Raw genomic sequence first — 26,367 nt, 5'->3', positions numbered from 1 at the left:
AATCCCCTTCAAGGAACCCAATCAGAGACAATATAAAACATATACAAAGTTTATACATTAATACAGTTGCTTAACAATTCTGTTTATAAACACTCAAAAAATAAAAAACAACATTCATATCCAACAAAAGGGAATTTCTTAAATAAAATACATGAATTCTTTACTGTAGTCACTGAAAAGAATGTGGTGGATTGAAAAATTGTCAATATTGTTAGGCCTCCCACTACTAGGTCGAGTTTATTTCCTCATCCCAGGTTCTGGGCTTGGCCATGCGATTTGCTTTGGCCAATGAGACACCAGTAAATATGTCTCAGCGTATTTACCAGTCTGAGCAGAGGCTTGAGACTTCTGCTTGCCCTCTCTTGTTGCAGGGAGCTCTTTCCCCAGCACCAGCACCACCACCATGCCTACAAGCCTGGATTAGCCTTCTGGAGGGCGAGAGAGCAAGTGGAGAGAGGCCCCAGCTGTCCCACCCAAGGCTCCAGACACAGGAGCAAGGCCATCCTGGACCATCTAGCCCCAGCCAAGGGAAACTACCCAGCTGGCTCACAGAATCATGAGAAGCAAAAACTGATTGTTGCTTTAAGTCATTAAGTTTCAGGTGGTGTTTAGTGGTGTGAAAAAAATGAATATGACATATTATTTATTGTCTACATTAGGATATTTCGACAGTGAAAGGGGGATGCTAAGAACAATTATGCCAAGACAAGACATGTAGCCCAAGATGGTCTTGGGCAGCCTACTTATAGTGGGATAGTAAGGAGCAAAAAACGAAGATCATGGCATCTGGTCCCATCACTCCATGGTAAATAGATGGGGAAACAATGGAAACAGTGACAGACTTTATTTTCCTGGGCTCCAAAATCACTGCAGAGGGTAACTGCAGCCATGAAATTAAAAGACACTTGCTCCTTGGAAGAAAAGCTATGACAAACCTAGGCAGTGTATTAAAAATCAGAGACATTACTTTGCCAACAAAGGTTCATCTAGTCAAAGCTATGGTTTTTCTAGTAGTCATGTATGGATGTGAGAACTGGACCATAAAGAAAGCTGAGCACCGAAGAACTGATGCTTTTGAACTGTGGTGTTGGAAGACTCTTGAGAGTCCCTTGGACTGCAAGGAGATCAAACCAGTCCATCCTAAAGGAATCAGTCCTGAATATTCACTGGAAGGAGTGATGCTGAAGTTGAAGCTCCAATACTTTCACCACCTGGTGTAAAGAGCTGACTCACTGGAAAAGACCCTGATGCTTGGAAAGATTGAAGGCAGGAGGAGAAGGGGACGACAGAGGATAAGATGGTTGGATGGCGTCACCAACTCAATGGACATGAGTTTGGGTGAACTCCAGGAGGTGGTGATGGACAGGGAAGCCTGGAGTGCTGCAGCCCATGGGGCTGCAAAGAGTCAGACATGACTGAGTGACTGAACTGAACTGAAAGAGCAAAAGGGAAAATACAAGAGTTTGCAGGGCATGATCTCAAGTCTAAACATTGTACTAAATGCAATGTGGTGTCCTAGATTGGGTCTTGGAACAGAAAAAGGATATTAATGGAAAAATTGGTGAAATTCAAAACAGTGTGTTGTATAGGTAATGAAAATGCATCTAAGTTAATTTTAGTGTTAACAAGCATCCAGAGGCAGGGTAAGATGACAATCCTAGGGAAACTGGATTAGGAATATAGAGGAATTCTGTGTGTTATCTTTGTAACTTTTCTATAAATCTAACATTACTCCAAAATGAAATTTTCATTTTAAAAAATTATATGTACATGTATTTATTGGGTCCAAGAAAATCCATGGAAATTCTCCTGGGAGAGACCCTGGGAATCTTAATAATTAACTCCCAACCCTTCTGCCATCACTACCCACAAGCCTACAGAGGGCCTGGCATGAGCCAGAACAAAGGTTCTTGCCGGGTGTCTGGGACTCTGGGGTTTCCAGAGGAAGGCCTGTAGCCATGGGTTGGGATGGGATGTGGGGCCTGCTTGAGGTCCCACGTGAGGCAGTTAGTTCCCTGGACAGCTCCTCAGGCTTGAATAGAAGGCTCCCTAGCTACTGATAGGCGAAGGAGAAATAAGTGGGGTCTACACGGTGTGCTTTGCGGGAGCTGTCCAGACCTGCTTGCACAAACACCACAAACCCAAACCTTCGCTTGACACTCACTGGATTTCTGAGATCAAGGTTTTGCAACTTAACCTTTAAGTTGTATGTGTTTGCAATGCTTCCAGACACTGGAATTCTGTCCTGACTTCACCTTTTTATATATCCCCACTGCTGAGTCCTATGTCCTATAAATGTGCTCTTGCTTCTGATATCTTAGAACGGCCCACGACTTCCTCCAAGCCAGGTCATATCACACACCCAGCTCCACACGCTGCCTGAAGACACTGCCACTATACGGTATGTCCCAGCTGTGGCCAGAAGCATCAAAGGACGTGTTTTTCTCCATGTGCTTGGCCCCAGCTTTCCACTCCACTTGGGCAGCAGCCAGCTCCACATTCGCAGCCTGTATGAAGGATGTGCTGGGGCAGAAAAGACATCAGCCTAGAACTCTTGCTAGGTTTGCAAAGTCTAAGTGCTTAGGGGAGTCGAGAGCATTGGTGAGAAGCAGGCATTTGAGGGACTGGGCAGAGAGCCCTGGGTAGGAAGAGGATGCTGTGGACCAGCGCTCTCTCTTCACCCAATAGAAAGGGGCTTGGGAAGGGGCGGACAGAGCAGGGTGGCGGGTGCCTGGCAGTGCCAGCAGGTGGGTCCTGCTTCCTGGTGGCACTGCTGGAGCAACTACAACACCCAGGCCTCTGGAAGAAATGGCTGCCTGGATGGGAGAACTCAGGGGCTCAGAGAAGTCTCCTCAAGATTCCTGCATCCATCTGTGTGGAGGCAGCAGCAGTTCCCAGTAGCATGTGTGATGCTTTTGAAGTGTGGTGTTGAAGAAGACTTTTGAGAGTCCCTTGAACTGCAAGGAGATCAAACCAGTCATTCCTAAAGGAAATCAACTCTGAAAATTCATTGGAAGGACTGATGCTGAAGTTGAAGCTCCAACACTTTGGCCACCTGATGTGAAGACCCAGTTCATCGGAAAAGACCTTGATGCTGGGAAAGATTGAAGGCAGGAGGAGAAGGGGGTGACAGAGGATAAGATGCTTGGATGGCATCACTGATTCAATGGACATGAGTTTGAGCAAACTCCAGGTGATAATGAAGGACAGGGAAGCCTGGCGTGCTGCAGTCCACAGGGTCACAAAGAATCAGACACAACTGAGTGACTGAACAACAATGTGTGTGGACCAAACACTGACGACCAAACTCCCCAGGCTTGGCTCTGGGTGGGATTCCCTGGCTTTCTGTTGATGGGCAAGATCCCCAAGAAAGACTAAGTTTTGCCCACCTTTATGAACAGGGACTCAATGTCAGAAATAAGTGAAGTCATGCGTGTGTGTGCTAAGTTGCTTCAGTCGTGTCCAACTCTTTGCGACGCCATGGACTATAGCCTGCCAGCCTCCTGTCCATGGGATTCTCCAGGGAAGAATATTGGAATGTGTTACCACACCCTCTTCCAGGGGATCTTCCTGAACAATGAATCAAACCTGTGTTTCTTATGTCTCCTGCATTGGCAGGAGGGTTCTTTACCACTAGCGTCACCTGGGGAAGCCCAAGTGGAGTCATAGAAAACAACAAAAGCACTTTTCCTTGTGTTGAGATTTTTATCCACCTTGTGAATTTCATGCTTGCATGAAGATGTGGCTGCACCTGGGCATCTCCTACCCATCCTGGTGGAGTCTCTCTGGCTTGAGTTGTGTAGGGTCCTAACAGTCATTAACATCCTAGGAGAACTTGGGCTCTGTGGTGAAGTGATGGGAAGAACCTGTATCCCAGAGTGACCGGGATGAAAGGGACCAATGAGGTGCATGGCTCCCAGCATGTGAAATGTCTCTCCCTCGCAGGACCATGCAGGCTCCATCCTACTGCTGAGGGTGGACGCTGCAGACTCCCAGGGCTGTGGGCTTCCAGGATCGAGAACATTCAGCATGCCCCCACCATGCAGCTTATTATCGTGGGATCAGAGCTGGTGAACACAGGTCTAAGCAAAGCATCTGTCCACACCCTCTCACAGGGCCCTTGTCTGATGACAGCAGCCTCCTTACCAACCTCTGGGCCTTCAGCTTCACATCCCTCCATCCATGCTCCAAACTGCAGAGCTGATGGAACCACTCCATTCCTCACTGCCCTCAGGAAAAAGTCCACCCCCTGACATGGCTCCCCTCCAACTCCCCTACTCTCCTCTGACCTCACCCCTCGCCACTGCCTCCTTCCAAGCTCTTTGGCAGAGTCACACTAAACTTCTTTCTGCAGCAAATGTGTCGCGTTCCCTGTCGCTACTGGGGCTGGGACACCCCAGAACGTGGACCCAGGTGACTAGCCCAGGGCCAGAGAACTGGGAGATGGCCTGGTCTGGAGGACAACACCTCAAGAGCAAAGTCAACAGTAAGGACTCTGCCTGCCTCCCCCATGGACCCCTAAAGGTGCCCCTCCCAAGAGGGCCCTCCCCTCCTGCTGTACCAGATGGTGCACAGATGGTCCAGTCGCTTTTGCTGCAGGATGCTCTGGTTCTTCATCATGGTCTCAAGCTCTTTCTTCACAGCTGGAGGAGTCTGGATCCTCTCACTGGCCATGAACTCACTGGGTGTCCAGACACATTGGACCATGGACAGGAGAGGAGGGGCAGGGTGGGTGGGAGAGAAGGCATGAGACTCATGGTAAGAACATTCAGCACCCTGACACAACTCCCAACCCCTTCCCCACATCCAGGCCTCAGGGACACAGGAAAGGAGGGAAGAACAGAGGGGTCGGCAGGCATAGCTCAGGTGTGGGTCCTGACTGCTGCCTCCAGCTCTGTGACCTTGGACAAGTCACCCCTTCCCTGAAACTTGGTTTCCTCTTCTGTCAAGGTAATGACAATACCTTCCTCAAGTGGTACTTGTGAGGACCCCGCCAGATAATGTGAGCAAAACCATTAGCACCATGCCTCACTCCTGGGAAATGCCCAGTAAATGTCACCTCTTCCCATCACTGTCCATGATGGTTACTGATGTCTGAACCTTCCTGATCCAAGCCCAGGCCTGGACCAGGTACTTTCCATAGAGCATCTTGTTGATCATCACTGAAACCCTGTCACCAGTCCATCATGGTATCTGCAGACAAAGCCTGAAAATGTTTAAGCCCTTGACCACGGTCACAGAGAAAGTACAGGGGCAGTGAGAGCTCGGTACACTTCTCCATCCACCCTAGAGTCAGACTCCGGTGGTCTCCATTTAGAAATGCGGGTGGACAGCGGGCTCCCGCCACCACACCTACAGCACAGACAGACACTCTCTGGTGACCTTAGACATCTTGGTTCCAAGTGTCCCTTTCTTAGCAAAAGAAAGCCTTCTTTGCTGGCCAAAACCTCCATGGCCTTTGCGTCAGTATTAACAAGAGTGCCACCTGATGGGGGAAGCTTGGAGATGGGCCCTCTCTTCACCCTCCCTCCCAAGAGTGAAACTTGCTACCACAGGGTGGGAAGTGGTCCAAGCCTGAGGGATGGCCATTCTCCTTGGCCCAGTAACAGTAAAGAGTGGACAATGGGCGGGTAATCAGGCTAACATTTTCAAACCACTTGTACAGTGGGCTTCAGCTAGAAAAGAATCCACCTGCAGTGCAGGAGACCTGGGTTTGATCTCTGGATTGGGAAGATCTCCTGGAGAAGGGTAAAGCTACCCACTCCAGTATTCTTGCCTGAAGAATTCCATGGACTGTATAGTCCATGGGGTCACAAGGAGTCGGACACAACTGAGCAAATTTCACTTTCACTTTTGGGCTTCCCTTGTGGCTCAGATGGTAAAGAATCTACCTGTAATGCAGGAGACTCAGGTTTGATCCCCAGGTCTGGAAGACCCCGGAGAAGGCAATGACAACTCACTCCAGTATTCCTGCCTAGAGAATCCTATGGACAGAGGAGCCTGGTGGGCTATAGTCCATGGGGTCACAAAGAGTCGGACACGACTGAGTGAATAACACTTTCACTTTCAAGAAGATGCGTATGAGAAAATGTGTATGAAGAAAATAAGACACAAATCCACACACGCAATATGGGTCTAAAAAAGCCTGGGAGAAAATAATACCAAAATATCAGCTGTGCTTCTCACTGTGATGAGAAACTAATGGTGACTTTTAATTTCTCCTTATACTTCTATTTTGACTCTAAGGGAAAAAAAAAAGCGCCTATTACTTTTACCATCAGAAAAAGCAACCGCATTTTAAAGTGATGATAAAGGGAGGGAGAACGCACTCTGCTCACTGACCCACGCTGGCGGGGGTGCAGGGTGGGGGTTGGGGGGGAGAGCCTCCGCAGTGTGGGCAGCCACTGACCTGAAACCCTGCACTAGGTCCTCCCTCTTGAGAGCCTTCCAGGCATCCATCAGGCCCTGCCAGCGGCGGTGGCTGTCAAGCTCCTGCTGCAGCCTGGCCTCCATCAGGTTGACGAACAGCTGGGCGAGGGCCCTCCGGTTGCCCAGCAGGGCGTGATTTATGATCTGCGGTCACAGGTGGGCAGGTTCTAGATGGAGTGGGGGCTCTCCAAGGTCAGAACAAGGCTCAGTAGGAGAGGGGTGGTGGGCAGCTGGAGAGAGGCCGGGTGAGCTGTGGGCTGAGTGCCGAGCAGGGTGGTGGCAGCATCTGAGGAGTACTGGGGAGGGGAGGTCACTGGGCACTCAAAGAAGCTGCCTGGGGTTCAGCAGCTACAGACAGTGACAAGGGTCTATCCTGAAGGCTTAACAGTGAATCCTGGTCAGGTGAGTTTCAACCCAGCTCCAAGGCCATCTCAGACTGTTTAAAAAGGTGATTCTAAATTCACTAGAGTTAAGCACTTCAGCAGGCTCTCAGTGTCTGTTCTTCTTACAAATTTGCTCCAACAGCAGAATGCTCATGCTACCAGGGACCAGTCACACACGGTTGTGATGAGAACCAGTACCCAATGACCAAATGAGGTCAGTGCTAGAACACTCTTTAGCAGTCCTCCCAAGGGCACCTTTGGCATGGCAGTGGAGACGATTCTTCACTGGGTGGTACTCATCTGCCATCCAGCCTCCCCAGCCCCTTCAACTGGAGTAGCCTCTCCCATGTCCCCAAGGACTGGAACAGCCAAAAATGTTCCATACATGTCCCAGAGCCCTCTATGCACCGCCCTAGAGCAGGGCTGAGAACTGCTACACGCAGCGGGCAGAAATTCCAGTAATGAAATTCCACTGGAAGCTGAGGTTTAATGACAGCTGTTCCTAGCTGGGGGGCATTGGCAAGTATTTCCTGAACCTCCAAATCTGTAGCCATATTGTGAAGATGAAGCTCTTCACAGCACAGGGTGCTGCTGGAGTTAAAAGAGATCGATGCACACAGAGCAAGGAGAAAGCACCAGCTGCTCCGTGGACGATAGGCCTAGCGAAGCCAAAGGCCGAAATGTAACTGGGAGACTGCTAACTCTGGCACACCTAGTCGAGCAAGTGGTTAATTCAAAGTGAGGAACTCTTGCATGTCTCAAATGAGAGGGGCCACTGCTGAGCCCTCTCATGTAGCCCTCCCAACAAGTACTGGTGCCTGAGTATCACTGTCCTCATTTTACGGACACGGAGTTCCAGGTGCAGCAGTTTCGGGAACATTCCTGTCTGGACTGTGGAGGAGGGGGTCTGTGCTTACTCCCGGTCCACGCTTTGTCCAGGACCCCGAGGCACACACCTGGGCTGGCGCCCATCTGTGTTTCGGAACACTGTGCTGCTTCTACTCTGCGTGCTGCCAGGAGGCCCGTTACCTGGCAAGCCCAGCTTTCTGCACCAGACCCAGAAACCCACATAAGAAAATGTGCCTCTGAGTAGCCAGAAGAAGTGTCCTGTCATGAATAGCATTGATTTTCCTGTTTGTTTTTTTTTTCAATTCCAAAGGAAGCATTTGGGGGAGGCTGGGGTGTGGACAGGGAAGCAGTGGGAGCAGAGCCAGAGGGGCAGGCATGGTTCAGCAACAGGCACTGACAGACAGCAGTAGGAAACAAGAACCACTGGAGAGACTAGACATACAGAGCGTGCTGAGGTCACTTATAAGTGCACACACCACCCTGAGTCCACGACAGCTGGGAGATCATGCTTCTGTCACGGATACAGAGCGTGCTGAGGTCACTTATAAGTGCACACACCACCCTGAGTCCACGACAGCTGGGAGATCATGCTTCTGTCACGGACACACTGCACTGCACATGGTAGCTGAGACACAGCCCCGAAGGGGCTCGCAGGATCAGCATCAGTCAAACTGCTGACACTGTATTAGGTTCACTAGGATGAACATGGCAGGGAAGCACAAAATGTACTGGAGGGATTTCCATTGGAAGTACTTAACAAAGACTCTGGTTCTGAACTCACGTGGCCAACCTGAGTTACTTGGAAATGTTACCTATGAGAAGCCCATCGTTGCTGAGACCCAGGCTCTAGGGCACCTTGTGGCCCTGCTCTTGCAGGCTGATCCCGTTCACGTGAAAACCACTCACCATGGCTTCTTTATTGATCAGCCTATACACGTCGGGCTGCATGAGGTAGGAAGTTTTCTCTATGATTTCCACATATTTCTTCAACACGCTTTTTAGCTAGAAATGACAAGGCACCACAGTGAGCGACTCTCTTCTCCTAGAGGACTGAAAACAGGTGGTGCCCCATAAATGGCACAAGTGAGAGTCGCCCAGAGCCCATCTGGAGGCAAGCTCACTTTATCTACCCGGGAGAACTCAAGTGAGTGCAGTGTCTCATCCAGCTCCTTGATCTGCTGCTTCTGCAGCAGGAACTTCTCGGCCACCTGATCCCTCAGCTCCAACAGGGTCTGTGCAGAGAAGTGTGGGTGGGACTGTGAGAACGGGCGGGACAGAGGGAAGGAGAAGCAGGAACGGACACAGGCGGGGCAGGCCCCACCATGAGGGAGACGCCTACTTGGATGGAGTGGTCTTCCAGGTTGCTGTCGTTTTCCACCTTTTTGAAGAGATTGTTCACATCCTCATCAGACTCAGCCAGCTTTTTTAAAAGAAGTGCTCCTGGTTCCAAGATGAGAGGTTCCATTTCCTAAAACAGGCCAGGGAGGGCGAGGGCTATGGTATCAACACCCCTGGGACAGGAAGGACTCCTCCCCAACCCTATAGTAGGGAAGTGCCAGCTGTGGTCCCCTCTCAAAAATAGTAACTCGTAACTAGACCTAAGAGTTAAGGTTTACTCATTGTTGCCAGCCACAGCACGAGGGCAGCACCATTTGGGACACATATCATGTGTGAGGCCTTGTCCTCAGACTTACTTGGTCCTCATCACAGCCTGTGAAGTAGGTGCTGACCTTATGCCTGGCCCCTGGTTGGAGCTCCACAAGCATTCATTAAAGAAGTGGCCAAAGAAATAATTCCAAGAGTACTTCAGATCGGAAAACTGAGGCTCAGTTAGGTTGTGTAACCACAGGCACAGAGCTCATGGTGAGAGCAGAGCTCACGTCCAACTGGGATGTATTAGAAAAGTGAGGAGCAGACTGGAAGAGTGCCTTCTTGGTGCTTTGGGTCTACAGCCATCTCCCACAGGGAATTCACACAGAAGTGGAGAGTGTGATTTAGGGCCTAGAGATATGGACCCAAAAGGGCAAAAAAAGGTCTCTTTAGGGAATATTCCAGGGATCAGTCTGGTTACAGACAAAGTCTCCGGAAAGGAATGGGGAGCCAAGTAAGGGCAGTGCCTAAGGGCAGGATGTTTGGCCCCTTGTTAGCAGGACTGAGCAGGGTGATCAAAGACTTGGCTTAAGCATCAGACACAGAGTCCAGTTCCTACTTGGCCCTTACGTGCCAAATCAGGCAGGACTTTCTGGGCCTCACCTGTAAAAGGGGGGTTGTAACAGTACCTGACATATAGGGCTGTGCTCACCATCAGCACTTGCCATGAGCCATCCAAACATGACTCCTGCAATTCTGTCTACACCATCCGTCTACACTGTGGTGAGCCACTGAGGACCTGGGGGGAGGGGCAGTGGGTGCTGTACAAAGCCCACCCTCCCCTTGGAATGGCCCAGGAACAGAAGGGGAGTGAGAGGGAAAATTCTCACCATCCCAATCTGAGCGATCTCCTCCTTAAAGCTCACCAGGGCACTCTCGTAGCCCCTTCTCTTGGAATCTCCTTGCTTTTGAAAGGTGGTGGTACTGATCCTCTCAGGAACTAGAGAACAACAGAGGTGATGAGGTTGCCCTCAGAGCGTCAAGGTGAGGTCAGAGCACCCAGGGGAAGACAGCAAGACAGCAAGTGCCTGAGTTCAGGAGATGCCAACCCCCAAAGCAGGCCAGCAGTATCAGAGTCTCAAGGAAAAGGAAGGTGATCCTTAAGTGCTATAGGGAATTAAGTCTTGCATATACAACTGAATGCTGGAAAAATGTTCCAAATGGTATATATAGAATAGGGCCATCTAGTACTCTTGCTTGGAAAATCCCATGGACGGAGGAGCCTGGTAGGCTGCAGTCCATGGGGTCGCTAGGAGTCAGACATGACTGGGAGACTTCATTTTCACTTTTCACTTTCATGCATTGGAGAAGGAAATGGCAACCCACTCCAGTGTTCTTGCCTGGAGAATCCCAGGGACCAGGGAGCCTGGTGGGCTGCTGTCTATGGGGTTGCACAGAGTCAGACATAACTGAAGTGACGCAGCAGCAGGTTTTAATTAGAAGTTTTAAAGAAGAAAATATATACACAGATAAGAATTACTGACACTTAAAAGCACTTACCACTCCTAGGTATTGTTCTAAGTCAATTACTCCTCGGGATGAAGCCGAGAGGCCGGTTCTATTACCCTGTGCCCTGCTGTGCCCTGAATACATGTGGGACCCTGGACACTATGTGGTCTCTTGGGTAGTGGGCACTCTTAGGAAGAGAATGCGTGCTACTGTGGAGGTGGACTTTCCATTTTCTGCTTTATCTCTTTCCTTTGTTTTTCTATATTGAGCAAGTACTACTTTTTTAATCACAAGGAAAAAGAGCTTCTATATCGGGATAAAGTCAAACTAGGGTAATGTGGTATGAAGGAAAAGAAAGAAAGTGCAGTCACTCAGTCGTGTCTGACTCTTCGCAACCCCATGGACTGTAGCCCACTAGACTCCTCCATCCATGGAATTTTCCAGGCAAGAGTACTGATGTGGATTGCCATTTCCTTCTCCAGGGGATCTTCCTGACCCAGAGATCAAACCCGGGTCTCCTGCATTGCAGGCAGACACTTTACCATCTGAGCCACCAGGGAAGCATGATGTGTGTGTGAAGGTGTGAAGGGAAGCAATGTCAACTGAAAGATCCTTCCATGAAATCACAGAAAATTGAGCTACAGTACACCCTTTACCAGTTGGTCTCATCAGTCAGTGCTGACTGTGCAGGCGGCCCCCTTCCTCCCCCAGCTCCCTGCACTGAGAAGAAGGTCCAGGGAAAGGGGTGACAAGGGTTCAAGGGACAAGGGTTCAGCGGTCAATGCTGAGGAGAGGAGGTTCAGGGGAAAGACCCAGAGGACAAGGCTGAGGGGAGGAAGTGCAGGGGACAGACTGAGGGGAGGAGGTACAGGGAAAGATTCAGGGGAGAGGGTCCAGGGGGATGGCCTCCTATGAGGCTGAGCAGAGGGACAGTGGGACCTGCAGGTGCTTCTACATTAGAGCTCCCAGGAGCTCCCCACGGAGCACTCTCTGCCCTCACAGCTGAACACAGGCTCACCAATGGTATCCGTGAGGCCCCGGACTTCTCTGGCGGCGATGGTGTTCTCACTCTCTTGAGCTTTTTCCTTTTTGGCTATTTCCTTTTCCCTGAGGCACAAGCAGAGAAAAACACTGACCCCCACAGCCCCTGCACCACCCTCTCCAGGGTAGCTCTCGGGGTTCACAGAGACCCTGGGAATTGGCAATAGCCTGGGGCCACCCAATTCCAGAATGCCCCAAGGACGTGCCCCCAGCAAACACTGCCAGGGTACCTGCTGCCAGCAGACACACCACAGTCCTCAGATGAGAACAGGGGCCTGCCTCAGGGAGCTTGCTCCATTCTGGCTGCACACCAAGTGTGGGTGGTTGGCATGAACCATCTTCCACATGTGGAAACAGGGCCACTGGGGGCTTGGCCAGCCTGGGAATGCCGGACCAAGGCTCAGCGTTCAGCAGGCCCTCATCTGCTTCTTCAACAACCCATCAGATGAGGCACCTGGGGTGACCCCATTGTCCAGAGAGGGGAATGCGGGAGGGAAGTCCCTGGACAAACTGGCCCTGGGACTCCCAGATCCCTGCCTGTGATGCCCAGGTCCATGGTCCACAAAGTCTGGATGAGGGAGGAGAAAGCTGGGACCCCAGGACAAACTGTCTCAGCAGGGAGGACCAGGGTGGGTGAGCACAACCTCAGCTTTGGAATGAAAATCCTGGATGTGCTGTTCACAGGACAAGTACCCCAGAAATGCAGTTCTCAGCAATACCTGCTGTGCCTGAGGCCCCAACACGTGAAGCACTTCCCAGACATTGTCTGATGCGGTCCTCATGTACACCTACCACCAAGGGGGACTGCAGGGCGGCAGCTGATGGGGCCCAGGCTGACCCTCCAGAGGCGCATCTCTCAACTTTGTCAACCAAATGCCCCTGGACCAAGGCAGCTGCCAGGGTACCCCAACTATGGGAGCTGCTTATGGCTCTGGCGTCTCGGTCACTTGCCCTGTGCAAGTTTGTGCTAGTTTATGCTAGTGGTGATCTACCCGTACCCCAGGTTCCTCTTCCACTCACCCAGATGTCCTGTCCTGGGTGAACGAATGTACAAGTTGACTGGTTTAGCTAGCTGAATTTTCAAGAAGGGGACAAGGCCCTCAGAGAGGTGCTGATGCTGAGTTAGTGACCTCAGTCACTTTGAGGGGAGCAGGACCTGGTTGGTTATAAACACATCTCTCTTCCTGGACAGGGAGGTGAGCTCTGGATTCGCATCCATGGCAGAGTGGACCTAGTCTGCACCAAGAAGGTGGCACAATGCCAGCACCCTCCATGAGACGTGCCTTTCCCCAAATACGGTCCTGTGGGTGCCAAGAGCTCCTAACTGATGTCATATCCAGTTATGGGGATGATGGGTGGTCCAAGCCAAAACTCAGGGGGAAAGGGGACCCTCGGGAAGCACAGGGAGACTTCAGAAGACCCTGGGCCTAACAGAAAAGAGGTCAGCAGAGAGGAGCCTGTCCTTTAAAGGATTCGGAGTTACAGGCAGGCTGCGAGACTGTCACTTTGGGAGATGGGGGTGGATCATGGTCAGGCCCCAGCTGTCTGTGCCTCTGGATCCTTGCATTGGGCATCAGGGACATGGGCTGCAGAGTGCTGACCTCCTGTCTGTGCCTGGGTGGCTAATGGGTCTGCCCAACAGTTCAGGGTGCTGAGTCTCAGGGGCTGTAGGGGAACTTTGCCTGGGGAGACTCGAAGGGCAGGGCAGGGGAGAGACCTTCACCCAGCAGTGGGTCAATCCCTGCTCCAACAAGGTTAAAGGGAACACAAAGGCAGATAGAGCTGGACTGACTCCCTGTCCCAGAGTCCTACACCTGAGAAGCATTTATGGTTGGTGGAGAGATGAAAGAACCTAGGGGGAGCCCAGCTCCTGCTACATTCTCCAAAGTGCCCCCCACCAAGGAAAATGCAACCCCTCCTTATCCTTTCTTCCTACTTGAGGAGTGTGAGCTCAGGGAGCTGACATGGCATGTTTGGGAATCTCAAGTTCAGCTCCCTGCTCCCACCCCACTGGCTCCCATCTCAGGGAATGGTTGTCCGTCCAAGGACTCAGGCCAGAGACCTAGGACTCTCAGGAGCCCTCTCCTCCTACCCAATCTGTCACCTGGGTTCTGCCTCCAAAATAAACCCAAAGTGCCCTGCTGACCCTCTCACAGCCCTACAGAGCTGACATGGACTACCCTGGCCTCCTCCCTGGCCTCTCTGCCTCTCCTTGCAGCCCCCCACATTCAGCACACCACTGCTTGAAAATCTTAAAAAAAAACAACCCTGAGGGAAAGGGTGGGGAGAGAGGTGGGAAGAGGGTTCAGGATGAGGGGACACATGTAAACCTGTGGCCAATTCATGTTGATGTATGGATAAACTATCACAATATTTAAAGCAATTATCTCCAATTAAAATAAGTTAATTAAAAAAGAATAAAAGAAACCCTGTACCCATTAAAGAAAAAACAAACACACAAACGCAAGTCACTGCTCACTCTAGTCACTCCAGTGAAGTTCGAAATACTGACTATGGCCGGCAAGCCTCTCCTGGACTCATCTCCCGCTCCTCTCCCCAGGCCCACTGATTTCTCCAGTCTTCTGGAGAAGATCAAACTGGTACTGCCTCAGAGCCTCGCCCTGTGGTTCCCTGCCCTCTTCCTCTGGTCTCAGTGGAGGTTTCCTGACTCCTGTCCCCCACCATGCTGTCCTTGGTGTCAGACAGATTTCCTGACTCCTGTCCCACGTCCCGCTGTCCTCAGCGTCAGAACCTTTCCATCTTCGGGGAGACCTGCTTATTTATTTACTGTTGAGTTCAAGTTCCAGAAGGTTGGGATCTGCATGCCTGGTGCCTGTCAAGGGAGAGGGAGGGAGAGAAGGAGAAGGAAACAGCCCTGCAAAGTAGACATTATTATTATTTCCATCTCTCAGAGGAGGTACCTGGATTTCATTCCCATCTGGTACTCATCTTGTGGGAGCTCTTCTTGAGTTTTTGAAAAATCCTGACCACCCCTGGTGTGTGTGGGGTTATGGCCTGGAAAGCAGGACCTACCTGTAAAGAACAGGGTTTTCTGTGGTCCAGTCATTGGGTAGGCTACGCATCCACTTTCGCTGCCGAGGAGACAGTATCTCGCCTTCACGAACATCCACCTTCTTCATCAAGGGCTTCTTGCCATCCTTTGGGATCATGGAACGCTCCACAGCTCGCTTCCTAGAGGATGCCAGGGAGCGGACCAGCTGCACCTGAATCCATGGAAGAACCAGCTGGAACTGTAGACTCCCTAGCACCCAGGCTGCCTGTGCCACCTTAGAAGCTCAAGTGTGAGCCTGCCAGCAAGAAGGCACTTTGAGGGAGGCCCTCAACTCCAGCATACCCCATGAAGGAGGGCTCTCTACTCCCCATATTGGTCATTCAGACACTTCTGGGAAGGTATCTTTTAAGAAATTTTAATGAGAACCAAGATGTGCATCCCATCATTTTTTATAATCACAAAGAACTGGAAAAATGGAACTGTCCAACTTAGGGGATTGGTTAAATAAATCCAGTATCTCCATTCAATGGAATGTTAGGAATTTATTAAAAATGAGACTTACAAAGGATTTTTTATGACATGAGGAAATGCTTATGATATGCTATACAACAAAACCTAGTAATTAACAGCATAAAAGAAAATTATGATGAAAATTATACATTATGATTTCAAAATTTTAAACGCATGGAGAAACAATGAGGAGAAAATATGCCAAAGGTTAAGAATGGTTGCTTCCAGGGAGCAGGATCATGTGAGTAATTTCTACGGTCTCTTTATACTATTATAATTTCCAAGCCCTCCACAAAGAGCATTACTTAGGACTCAAAGTAGGAATAAAAATCCCCTTTAAATAAGCAGTACAGAACTTCAAAAGAAGGGTTTGAGTATGTTTTTCTTTTAAGATGTCATCTGTGCAGTTTTTTACAGATGACAAGGCAATGCCAACAACTTATATAGTTATCAAGAGGGCATTACTTTAATAAATTACAGGAAGTCCTATATCAAAAACTACGCAGCCACTAAACATTGTGAAGTACATGAATTTGCACTGACACGGAAAGCTCTCTGAGATACTGTAGACAGGGAAAAAGGAGGTTTTAAGGCACTGCTATAGAATCACACCAACTTTTTAAACAGAAAAATCAGAGATGCTTTCATGCACAGAAAAAAGATCCAGGACACCCAAAGGTAAATTTTGGCTATTTCTGAGGGATTTAAATTAAATTTTAATATAGACTTTGCAATTTTCAGGAACAGACATTCTAATTTTGTATTCCTACATTTTAGGACACAATAAGAATTATTTTTCATCAACACAATTTCAAAGCCCTTATTTCATTAGGTTCCCAGGCAAGGAAGTCTTCTAAGGGAGGGAAGCTGAGGGAAGCAGGGGACCAGGGAAAGGGGAAATAGAAGGACAGGCCTACCTCAGCCTCGAAGATCTGCTGGTAAACCTTCCCGCTGGGAATCTGGGTCACCTTCCCCACGGAAGACATCTTGGCCTGGAGCTGGACAACCCTGCAGGGAAGCCGTTGTCTACGGGTTGGTCTCAGACCAGGCGGATACTAAGAAGGCTCTCCGCCCGCCTCCAAGGAAAAGTCCTCCCTGGAGAACAAGTGTCTCCAGGCAGGCAGACAGGCTGGGCGAGTCCACCCGGGCTGAGGCACTCCAGCTCTAAGCTTCAGAGCCCCTCTCAGGCCTCGGGGTTTATACTTTAAAAGAAGAATCGGAGGTGGGGGCTGGGGGAGGGACGCGAAGAAGCAAAAAGGAAACAAACCTCAGGCACGAACCTAACTGGAACTCACGAAGAGGCTGGTCTCCCAGCACCGCCAGGCGCAAATTCGAGATTGACTCTGAGGGCAAAGAATGACGGTTACTGTTTTGTACTTCACTCTTTCGAACTCTTTCGGGGGAAAGTCAACGTACCTAAAAAGTGTCAGCGCAGATTTCAACCTGGCCTTGAACTCCTGACTGGAGCTGAAAGCTGTTCGAGGACCTCCCCCGCAGCACCCTCCTCCCCAAAACGGACGCTTGGGTAGAGGGAGGAGGACGAGGGAGCTGTCTGATTCTGGCTACGCCAATTCCGTACCTACTGACTGCTGGGAAGCATAGCCCCCTCCTCTCACGCCTGCCCCCCAAGCCCACCAAGGAGCGGCGGCGGTCTCGGGACAGGCCCTCTAAGCCCCACCAAGTGGAGCGAGGCCCTGCGTTCAGGGGCCCGGCTGCGGCCACACCTGCAGAAAGTACCACTCAAGCCAGCCGGGGCGAGTCCAACCTCAACTGCAACGAAACACATTTGGTCTCCAAGGCAACACAGAGGGGCGGGAGCTCCGCTGGCCCCGCCCTCACTTCCTTTCCAGGGAAGGGGCTTGGTTGCCCTTAGGGACCTGAACCCCCACGTGGAGTAGTGAAACTCCAGCCAGTTTCTCTGGCAGAGGGATACCTCAGGGCTGGCAAGAGCATCCAGAGCAGCACACTGAATGTTCTGAAAACAGAACAAGAAAAACCTCCCTATCTTCTTTGTCTTGGTTAAAACCAGTCTCTGCTGGGAAGTAGCATAGAGTGGTGCTTGGCTACAAATAAGAACTGGAAAGCATCTCTAAAAGAGACCATCTCTTTCTCATAAGGGCTTAGAATCCAGGCCTCAAGAGTTGAATGGAATTCTAATGTGAAAAGGCTAATTTATAAGACCCTGAGTTCCATTCACCCGACTCACCATGCCACATAACTCTCCTTAAATACAGCTCTCATCTATTCACTCTCCTGCTCAGAAGGCCCTCACTGCAGCCCCCACCAAACCCAGCCACAGTCCCTAGATGACCACGGAGGCCCCCGCATCTGGCTCCCACCCTGCGTCTCCTACTTCAGCAAACTCCTCACCCTTCCTCACCTGCCCTTCCTCACCCTGCTCCTCTGCTGGGATCCCTCTGTCTCTACACACCCCAACCCCCCACATACTTTCAGCCACTAACAGTGACAAGATCCCATCCACTCAATCTGACCTCCTCTTCCCTTCTTCACCTTGCCCCCTCTCCTCTGAACATGCTTGTACATTCAGTTCACTCGCTCAGTCATGTCCGACTCTTTGCGACCCCATGAATTGCAGCATGCCAGGCCTCCCTGTCCATCACCATCTCCTGGAGTTCACTCAAACTCATGTCCAGGGAGTAGGTGATGCCATCCAACCATCTTATCCTCTGTCATCCCTTCTCCTCCTGCCTTTAATCTTTCCCAGCATCAGGGTCTTTTCAAATGAGTCAGATCTTTGCATAAGGTGGCCAAAGTATTGGAGTTTCAGCTTCAGCATCAGTCCTTCCAATGAATATTCAGGACTGATTTCCTTTAGGAGGGACTGGTTTGATCTCTTTGCAGTCCAAGGGACTCTTAAGAGTCTTCTCCAACACCACAGTTCAAAAGCATCAATTCTTCGGCGCTCAGCTTTCTTTATAGTCCAACTCTCAAATCCATACATGACTACTGGAAAAACCATAGCTTCGACTAGACAGATCTTTGGTGGCAAAGTAATGTCTCTGCTTTTTAATATGCTGTCTAGGTTGGTCATAACTTTTCTTCCAAGGAGCAAGTGTGTTTTAATTTCATGGCTGCAGTCACCATCTGCAGTGATTTTGGAGCCCCCCAAAATAGTCTGTCACTGTTTCCACTGTTTCCCCATCTATTTGCCATGAAGTGATGGGGCCAGATGTCATGATCTTAGTTTTCTGAATGTTGAGTTTTAACCCAATATTTTCACTCTCTCTCACTTTCATCAAGAGGCTTTTTAGCTCCTCTTCACTTTCTGCCATAAGGATGGTGTCATCTGCATATCTGAGGTTATTGATATTTCTCCCAGCAATCTTGATTCCAGCTTGTGCTTCATCCAGCCCAGAATTTCTCATGATGTACTCTGCATATAAGTTAAATAAGCAGGGTGACAATATAAAACTTTGACGTACTCCTCTCCCTATTTGGAACCAGTCTGTTGTTCCAGGTCCAGTTCTAACTGTTGCTTCCTGACCTGCATATAGATTTCTCAAGAAGCAGGTCAAGTGGTCTGGTATTCCCATCTCTTTCAGAATTTTCCATAGTTTGTTGTGGTCCACACAATCAAAGGCTTCAGCATAGTCAATAGAGCAGAAATAGATGTTTTTCTGGAACTCTTGCTTTTTCCATGATCCAAGAGATGTTGGTAATCTCTGATCTCTGGTTTCACTGCCTTTTCTAAATCCAGCTTGAACATCTGGAAGTTCACAGTTCACACACTAATGAAGCTTGGCTTGGAGAATTTTGAGCACTACTTTACTAGCATGTGTGATGAGTGCAAGCGTGGTAGTTTGAGCATTCTTTGGCATTGCCTTTCTTTGGGATTGGAATGAAAACTACCTTTTCTAGTCCTGTGGCCATTGCTGCATTTTCCAAACTTGCTGGCATACTGAGTGCAGCACTTTCACAGCATCATCTTTTAGGATTTGAAATAGCTGAGCTGGAATTCCATCACCTCTACTAGCTTTGTTTGTGGTGATGTTTCCTAAGGCCCACTTGACTTCACATTCCAGGATGTCTGGCTCTAGGTGAGTGTGAGTGATCACACCATTGTGATTATCTGGGTCATGAAGATCTTTTTTGTATAGTTCTTCTGTGTATTCTTGCCACCTCTTCTTAATATCCTCTGCTTCTGTTAGGTCCCTACCATTTCTGTCCTTTATTGTGCCCATCTTTGCATGAAATGTTATCTTGGTATCTCTAACTTTCTTGAAGAGATCTCTAGTCTTTCCCATTCTATTGTTTTCCTCTATTTCTTTGCATCGATCGCTTGTACATTGGTTATTGTCAGATGCAGGAGTTAAGGGAATCCTGTTGGAGGGTGTTTCCTGTGAGGAAGGCATGGCCTCCTATCTTTCATCCAGCTTTGATTGCCCTCAGCACAGTGTCCTGCACATAATTCAGACACACTGAATGCTTCCTGGTAAATGCAGGAACACCTGGAGTGTCCTGGTCTGACTCCCAGAGGTGGCTCTTTCCCACACAAGCACCCAGAGTTCTGCACGGCCAGGGTGGAAGGTACTTGTGGTGGATGCTGAACCTGGCACAGGTTTCCTACAGACCTGGGGTTCCTGACTCCTCTCAGAGGGATCCCTGTCCCAATTGCTCATAAATGCCAGCTATGACAACTTCCTTAAACAAGTGGTCATTCTGTCCAGACTACTTTCAGAACTTAAGAAACAGCGAGCAGAAAGCCCTTTTATTCCCATTCTTTGGTCCCAGGTTTTATTAACAAGGTGAAATATTATAACAAGTGATTGGACTAATTTTATCTGGAAACAGAGAAAGTATGTTTACCCGAGGTTATAGATGAAAAACACGGTAAAAAATCAGAAATGTTCAGGAATTATTTGCAGTTAGCAAGATCTCTTTTGTCGAGGAGGTCCTACTGGCTTGGCACTTGTGCATCAGAAGCCATGTTTTCCCTGCCCAGATGCTTTCTGGCACATCTATAATGTGTGGGTTTTTAATTTTTTAATGTATAGATATAAATATGTAGGCATGGATATATCAGGTATGATGTTTTATTCAGAGTAAGCAACACATTGTTTAAAATAGAAAAAAAAAATTGAATGGAGAAAATAAAAATAACCCATAATATCACCGCTGAGAATTTGCTCTCCTTAATTCCCAAGTTTCTGGGCCTTTGTGTTTGGGTTTGGATCAAACACGAAAATTTGTGTTTGGCTTTTGGATGACATTTGTATTACCCCTCTAACTCAAAAGTGTTATAGTTGGAAAGAATAACCAGTTAGAGATCACCTGGTGAGTCCACCTCCTGTGTTAGAGAGGCACAGGAGGTGAGAGACAGGGAATGCAAGGAGTGAAGCCAAGCCTTTGGACTCTCTTTGCCTGCACCTTAACATCATATCTTCCCCCATTTGAAAATGTCTCTTGACTCGAACCTCATCCTTTTCCTTCCTCTTCCATAGGCCATCATCCATCTTCTCCATAGTCCATAGAAAGAAAACCAAGAAGGACCACTCAAGAGCTAATATTTATTGAGAGGGTTTAATAGTCTCAATAACTATGAGAGGGGTACCACAATGAGCCCATATTACAGATGAAGAAACTGAAGCTCAGAGAGTTGGTAATTTGGCCAAGATCTCCAAGATAGGAAATGGTTAAATCCAGGCTATGAATCTAGACCATGTAATTCAGAGTCTTGAACCAAACACTATGTCATCTGACTTTGGGACTTGCCAGAAAAAAAGTTCTGGATCCAATTGATAGGCTTTGTGGGTTGAATCATAGCACACATACTGAAAAGTATGGAAATCATAAATGTATAGCTTAATAAATTATCCAGGGGAAAACACACCCGGTAACCAGTACCACAAGAAATAGAACATTACCAGCTTTCCAGGAGCCCCCCATATGTACCCATCCCAAGTCACTGCCCTTTCCTCCCCAAGTGTAGCAGATATTCTGCCTCCTGAATTAGTTTTGCTTGTTTTTGGACTTCAATGGAACCATACAGAATGTTGGGCTTTTATGTTGGACTACTTTCATTATATTTCTAGGTTTCAAATATCTTTTTTAATGTGGCTGTAGTTCACTTTTATTTCTGTATAGCATTCCATTACAAAAATATATAACCCATTGCATAATATTTATCCTTTCTATTATTGATGTACATTCCAGTTTAGAGAATTACCAAATAATGCTGTTCTGAACATTCTTTTGCATGGTGAACACATGTAGGCATTTCTATTCTATTTCTGTTGATATTTTCATATATTTAAGGCTATTTTTACTTCTTTTTGTGTGAACTCTGGGTTCGTGTCTTTTGCCAGTTTTTCTACTGTGTGTCTGTTCTTTTTCTTATCAGTTTCTAGGAGCTGTTTGCATATTTGGCATGTGAGCCCCTTTTTAATATGAATTGCAAATATTCACAGTTTATAATTTCTTCCTTTTTATTATGAAGGTTGGTTTGGTTTTTTTTGTGTGTGTGTTTTTGTTCATTTGTTTTGCTATGTATTGTTAAGATGTTGAGTGAGTGAAGTGAAGTCACTCAGTCGTGTCCGACTCTTTGTGATTCCGTGGACTGTAGCCCACCAGGCTCCTCCGTCCATGGGATTCTCCAGGCAGGAATACTGGAATGGGTTGCCATTTCCTTCTCCAGGGGATCTTCTCGACCCAGGGATCGAACCCAGGTCTCCCACATTGCAGGCAGACGCTTTAACCTCTGAGCCACCAGGGAAGTCCTGTTAAGATGTTACTTCTCCCCAAATTGACCCATAGATTTATATAATCTACAATAAAGTATCTAATAAAGATACAGTAAAGTATCTAAGCAGATATCTAGTGAAAGTGAAAGTTGCTCAGTTTTGTCCGACTCTTTGCCACCCCATGGAGTATACAGTCCATGGAATTTTCCAGGCCAGAATACTGGAGTGGGTAGTCTTTCCTCTCTCCAGGAAATCTTCCCAACCCAGGGATCGAACCCAGGTCTCCCACACTGCAGGCGATTCTTTACCACCCAGGTCTCCCACATTGCAGGTGATTCTTTACCAGCTGAGTCACAAGGGAAGCGCAAGAATATTGGGGTGGGTAGCCTATCCCTTCTCCATATCCTGACCCAGGAATTGAACTGGGGTCTCCTCCATTGCAGGTGGATTCTTTACAAACTGAGCTATCAGGGAAGCCCATATTTGTCCAGATATCTGGTGGACACCAACTATTAAATTTCAAATTTTCCATAGAAATACCAATTACCAAGAATAGTCAAGACAATCTCAAAGAAGAATAAACTTGGATGGCTTACACAACTGGATATTAAGCCTTTGTATAAAGCTACAGTCAACAGGGCAAAATGCCATAGTAGTACAAGGGAAAACACTAGGAGAAACAGAGTCCAGCCCAGACCCACACATGTGAACATTTATGTCACATATACTAAACTGACCCAGCAGAGCAATCGGGAGAAGATAGTTTTAGTAATCAGCCCAGGGTCACTGGTTATTCATATGGGAAAGAAATTAATCTTGACTTCCATTTCACACCATAGACAAAAATCAATTCCAGGTGGATTTTAAATCTAAATGGGGAAGTCTAAAATAATAGCATTTGTAGTGGATATCATAGGAGAATATTTTCATGACCTTGGAGCATAAAGACAAAAATTAATAAACTTGACCTTATTAAAATTAAGAACTGCACTTCATCAAAAAAACACCCTCAAGAGAGAAAGAAAGCAAGAACAGAATGAGAATAAACATGTATCATATGGAAAAAGCCTCATAAAGGATATGTAACTGACTTCCATGAATTAATAAGATGAAAGAGACAATATACCTGAAAAAAAATGGGCAAAAGATTTGACTAGATATTTCACAGAAAGATAACCAACTGGCTGAAAAGGACATGAAAAGCTGCACATCATTACTCATCAGGAAAATGCAAATGAAAACCACAATGAAACGCCACTACACCTATACCAGAGTGGCTGAAAAATGCTGACAATACCAAGTGTTGGTGAAGATCCGAGCAACTGGAACGCTCATACACTGCTGTGTGTGTAAACTCCTACAACCACTTTCGAAAACTCTTTGGTAGTATTTCCTAAAAATGAACTTACACATACTCAAGTACCCAAAAATTCCACTCTTGGGTAAATACTTCAGCTCAGTCATAATATGACAAAATTATGAAATTTTAAAGTGTGACAATACATTTTAAAGTTGAGGGAGAAATACAAAAGTGATACTGCCTCTCCAGACTTTCCAGACTCACCAGATCCAGCACTGCATAGACTCCCCCGCAAGTGCTTTTGGGTGCCTGTGCAGTTCCAGAGACTTGGGGACTCAGAGGTGGCATGTGGTGGTGGTGGGTGGGGGTGGGGGGAGGATGGCAAAGAACACACATCCTGAGAGGAGCTGCTGGTTCAGTGAGCAGTGTGCTCAGTAAGGCTCAGCGAGCGCAAGCCAGGCTACAGCTCCCCACCTCATAGCTCACTCTCTTACCGTCCCCAGGAGTGCCAAACCTCAGGAACTTCCCCTCGGTGCAGGACATCCTTTCTTCTGGGCAGAGCACCTCCACGCAGCATCTAAAGAAGACATGGGGAAAAGGTTCCAGGTGTAGGCTTCTCTCCCTAGGAGCATCAGGTGGATGAGGAATCTCCCTTAGGGCTGGCACTGCCCTCTCCCTCAATAATCCTGACCTCCTGGGAGGCAGCAAACCCTGAGGACAGGGACTGGGGGTGCTGGGTGGAATCTCTAAGCCTCCCTAGGACCTTAGGCCACCAGTCCTGCTTCAACACTCAGTTTCCTTAAATGTCAGAGCCTGGGTTGAGCCAAATCAGAGGTTCTCAAGTGCTTCCTTGGTAGCAACAAACTCTATGTTCATTTGAAACTGAATCTGGTTAAAATGAAACTGCTCAGAAGAAACTGGACTGGAGGCCCAAGGCGACTGACACAAGGGCTTCCTCTGAGGCCCACAGAGCCTTCTGAGCTCAGAGGAACCCGCTGGCATCTGGACAGTCTGGATCATTTGAGTTCTCAAATAGAAGGGATTTGCTCTCATACCACTCCCATTATTGACAAATTTCTCCTTCCTTCTATTTTTTCCCCTCCCTTGAGGAAGAGTTCCTTAAATTTTCAAAAGCTGGTTGCAAAGACGACTCACAAAGCCAGGAAAAGCTCATCAGGGCCGAGTGGAGGCTGGAGGTCTAGAAAGAGAGGAGGGGGTGGGGCAAGAAGGAAAGGGGCACCAGATAAGGCGCAGTTTCTCACTTAAAGTCTGAAAAATTCCAGCCTTGTCTAGATAAACAGAAAGAGGGGTGTGTTTGGTTTGTGGGCAGGTAGGGGGTAGGTAGGGGACAGTTTCGGAGAAGGCAATGGCACCCCACTCCAGTACTCTTGACTGGAAAATCTCATGGACAGAGGAGCCTGGTAGGCTGCAGTCCATGGGGTCACCAAGAGTCGGACATGACTGAGTGACTTAGCAGCAGCAGCAGCAGGGGACAGTTTGAGGGTAGGAGGCCCTGGCAATGGGATAAAAAGGTGGCAGCTGGCCATTCCAGGAGGGGATGCCGAGCTGGCAGAAGAAACAGCTCTCTGGCTTTCATGCTGGTCCATCCTGCTGGCACTTAGCTTCCTCCAGGCTGTCGGGGTGGGTGGAGGTTCCTTTCTTCACTAAACCAGCCAGTCTGGTTTAAGAAGTCAGGCCTCTGCTCTTCTCCTGTCTTCATTCCATACCCCAGGGGAGGGTACCCTGCCTGCACCACGAATGGGCACTGCTGGGGACTCTCACGGGCCAGGTGAACAAATGAACAGACTGCCAAGCCTTGGGTCTAAATGGCAGGACCAGGGACACAAGACACCCAGCCCTGTTTCCTGGCTGGCAAAGCAGCAGAGCTGCTGGACTGCAAAGCTACAGGAGGTTTTGGTCTGAAGCTGGAGTCAGCCTCCCCCTCAGATGGTACCACGGAGGAGAAAGAGATCTAGGTTCCTTCAAGTCCCTTTTTGCCTGAGTTTCAGCTCCCTTGTCTGCCACCGATGTCCTGCATTGAGGCCCCGCCCAGGTCCACGTCCTATTTTGTGGTTGTGCACTGCCCCCCTGAGGTCTCTTGTGGTAGTGCAACATAAAGGAGGGTGGTTGAGGGTGCTAGTGATGGGCTAGAGGACTCTTTCTGAACATTGGCTGTCTTCCTCCTAGGAGAATCAGATCAACCTCTCCAGAAAAGGAATATTCCTCTAAGAAAAGAATAAGGTGAACAGTTGTGGCACTCACTGGTGGGGAGTGGTAGCGGAGTGGAAATCAGAGACCCTCCGGGCAGGACACTCTCTGCTCTGTCCTCGGCATCTTACATTTACTCAAACAGTTTGGTAACAGAGAAGTGGGAGACGCGTTGACTGGATGTACGGGGGAACGGGGTTGGCATCCAGGACAACTTCCCAGAGTAGGGGCTATTTACACCCATCTCTGAGAATAGGTAGGACCTGGAAGGAACGAGGACGGAGGGGTCCCTTGGGTGCCTGTTAAATGTTTCAACTGAATGACTGAAACCTACGACATTTTCAAAGGTGTGTTTCTAGTCACTCAGTCCTGTCTGACTCCTTGTGGCTCCATGGACTGTAGCCTGCCAGGCTCCTCTGCCCACAGAACTTTCCAGGCAAGAATACCAGAGTGGGGTGCCATTTCCTGTTTCAGGCGATCTTCCCGACCCAGGGATGGAACCCGCGTCTCTTGCATCTCCTGTGTTGGCAGGCAGATTCTTTAGCACTAGTGTTACCATACATCCTCTAAAGTCAGCTGATTATAGATGTGTTTGATTAAATAACCAGCAACTATAATCTCACCAACCTGACATGTGGGACCATCACAAGTTGTAATAATTCTTTTGTACATATTGTAAATATAAGATGCTAAGCTGGTCTAATATTTTCTTCCATTCCATGGGTTCTTTCACTTTCCTGATAGTGTCATCTGATGCACAGGTTTATCATATTTACTAAGTCTTAATAGATTGTCTTATAACTTACATATTCTTTTTCTTTTTTTTTGCTTGTG

The 26,367-nt window shown here is 48.4% G+C and overlaps 1 protein-coding gene across 1 annotated transcript in view; it reads right to left on the bottom strand.

Annotated features, from left to right (window-relative positions):
• CCDC180 (coiled-coil domain containing 180) overlaps positions 1-25,872 on the bottom strand; it is a 64,851-nt gene extending 38,979 nt beyond the window's left edge. The window contains 13 exon segments of the mRNA XM_013966008.2: positions 4,562-4,681; positions 6,410-6,573; positions 8,568-8,663; positions 8,783-8,893; positions 9,001-9,129; positions 10,142-10,251; positions 11,779-11,867; positions 14,835-15,025; positions 16,242-16,332; positions 16,592-16,667; positions 16,941-17,048; positions 23,820-23,902; positions 25,868-25,872. Coding sequence (XP_013821462.2) covers positions 4,562-4,681; positions 6,410-6,573; positions 8,568-8,663; positions 8,783-8,893; positions 9,001-9,129; positions 10,142-10,251; positions 11,779-11,867; positions 14,835-15,025; positions 16,242-16,332; positions 16,592-16,667; positions 16,941-17,048; positions 23,820-23,902; positions 25,868-25,872 — 1,373 coding nt within the window.

Source organism: Capra hircus, chromosome 8 (assembly GCF_001704415.2).
Source record: "Capra hircus breed San Clemente chromosome 8, ASM170441v1, whole genome shotgun sequence".
NCBI lineage: Eukaryota > Metazoa > Chordata > Mammalia > Artiodactyla > Bovidae > Capra > Capra hircus.
This window is presented reverse-complemented; position numbering and strand designations above follow the sequence as displayed.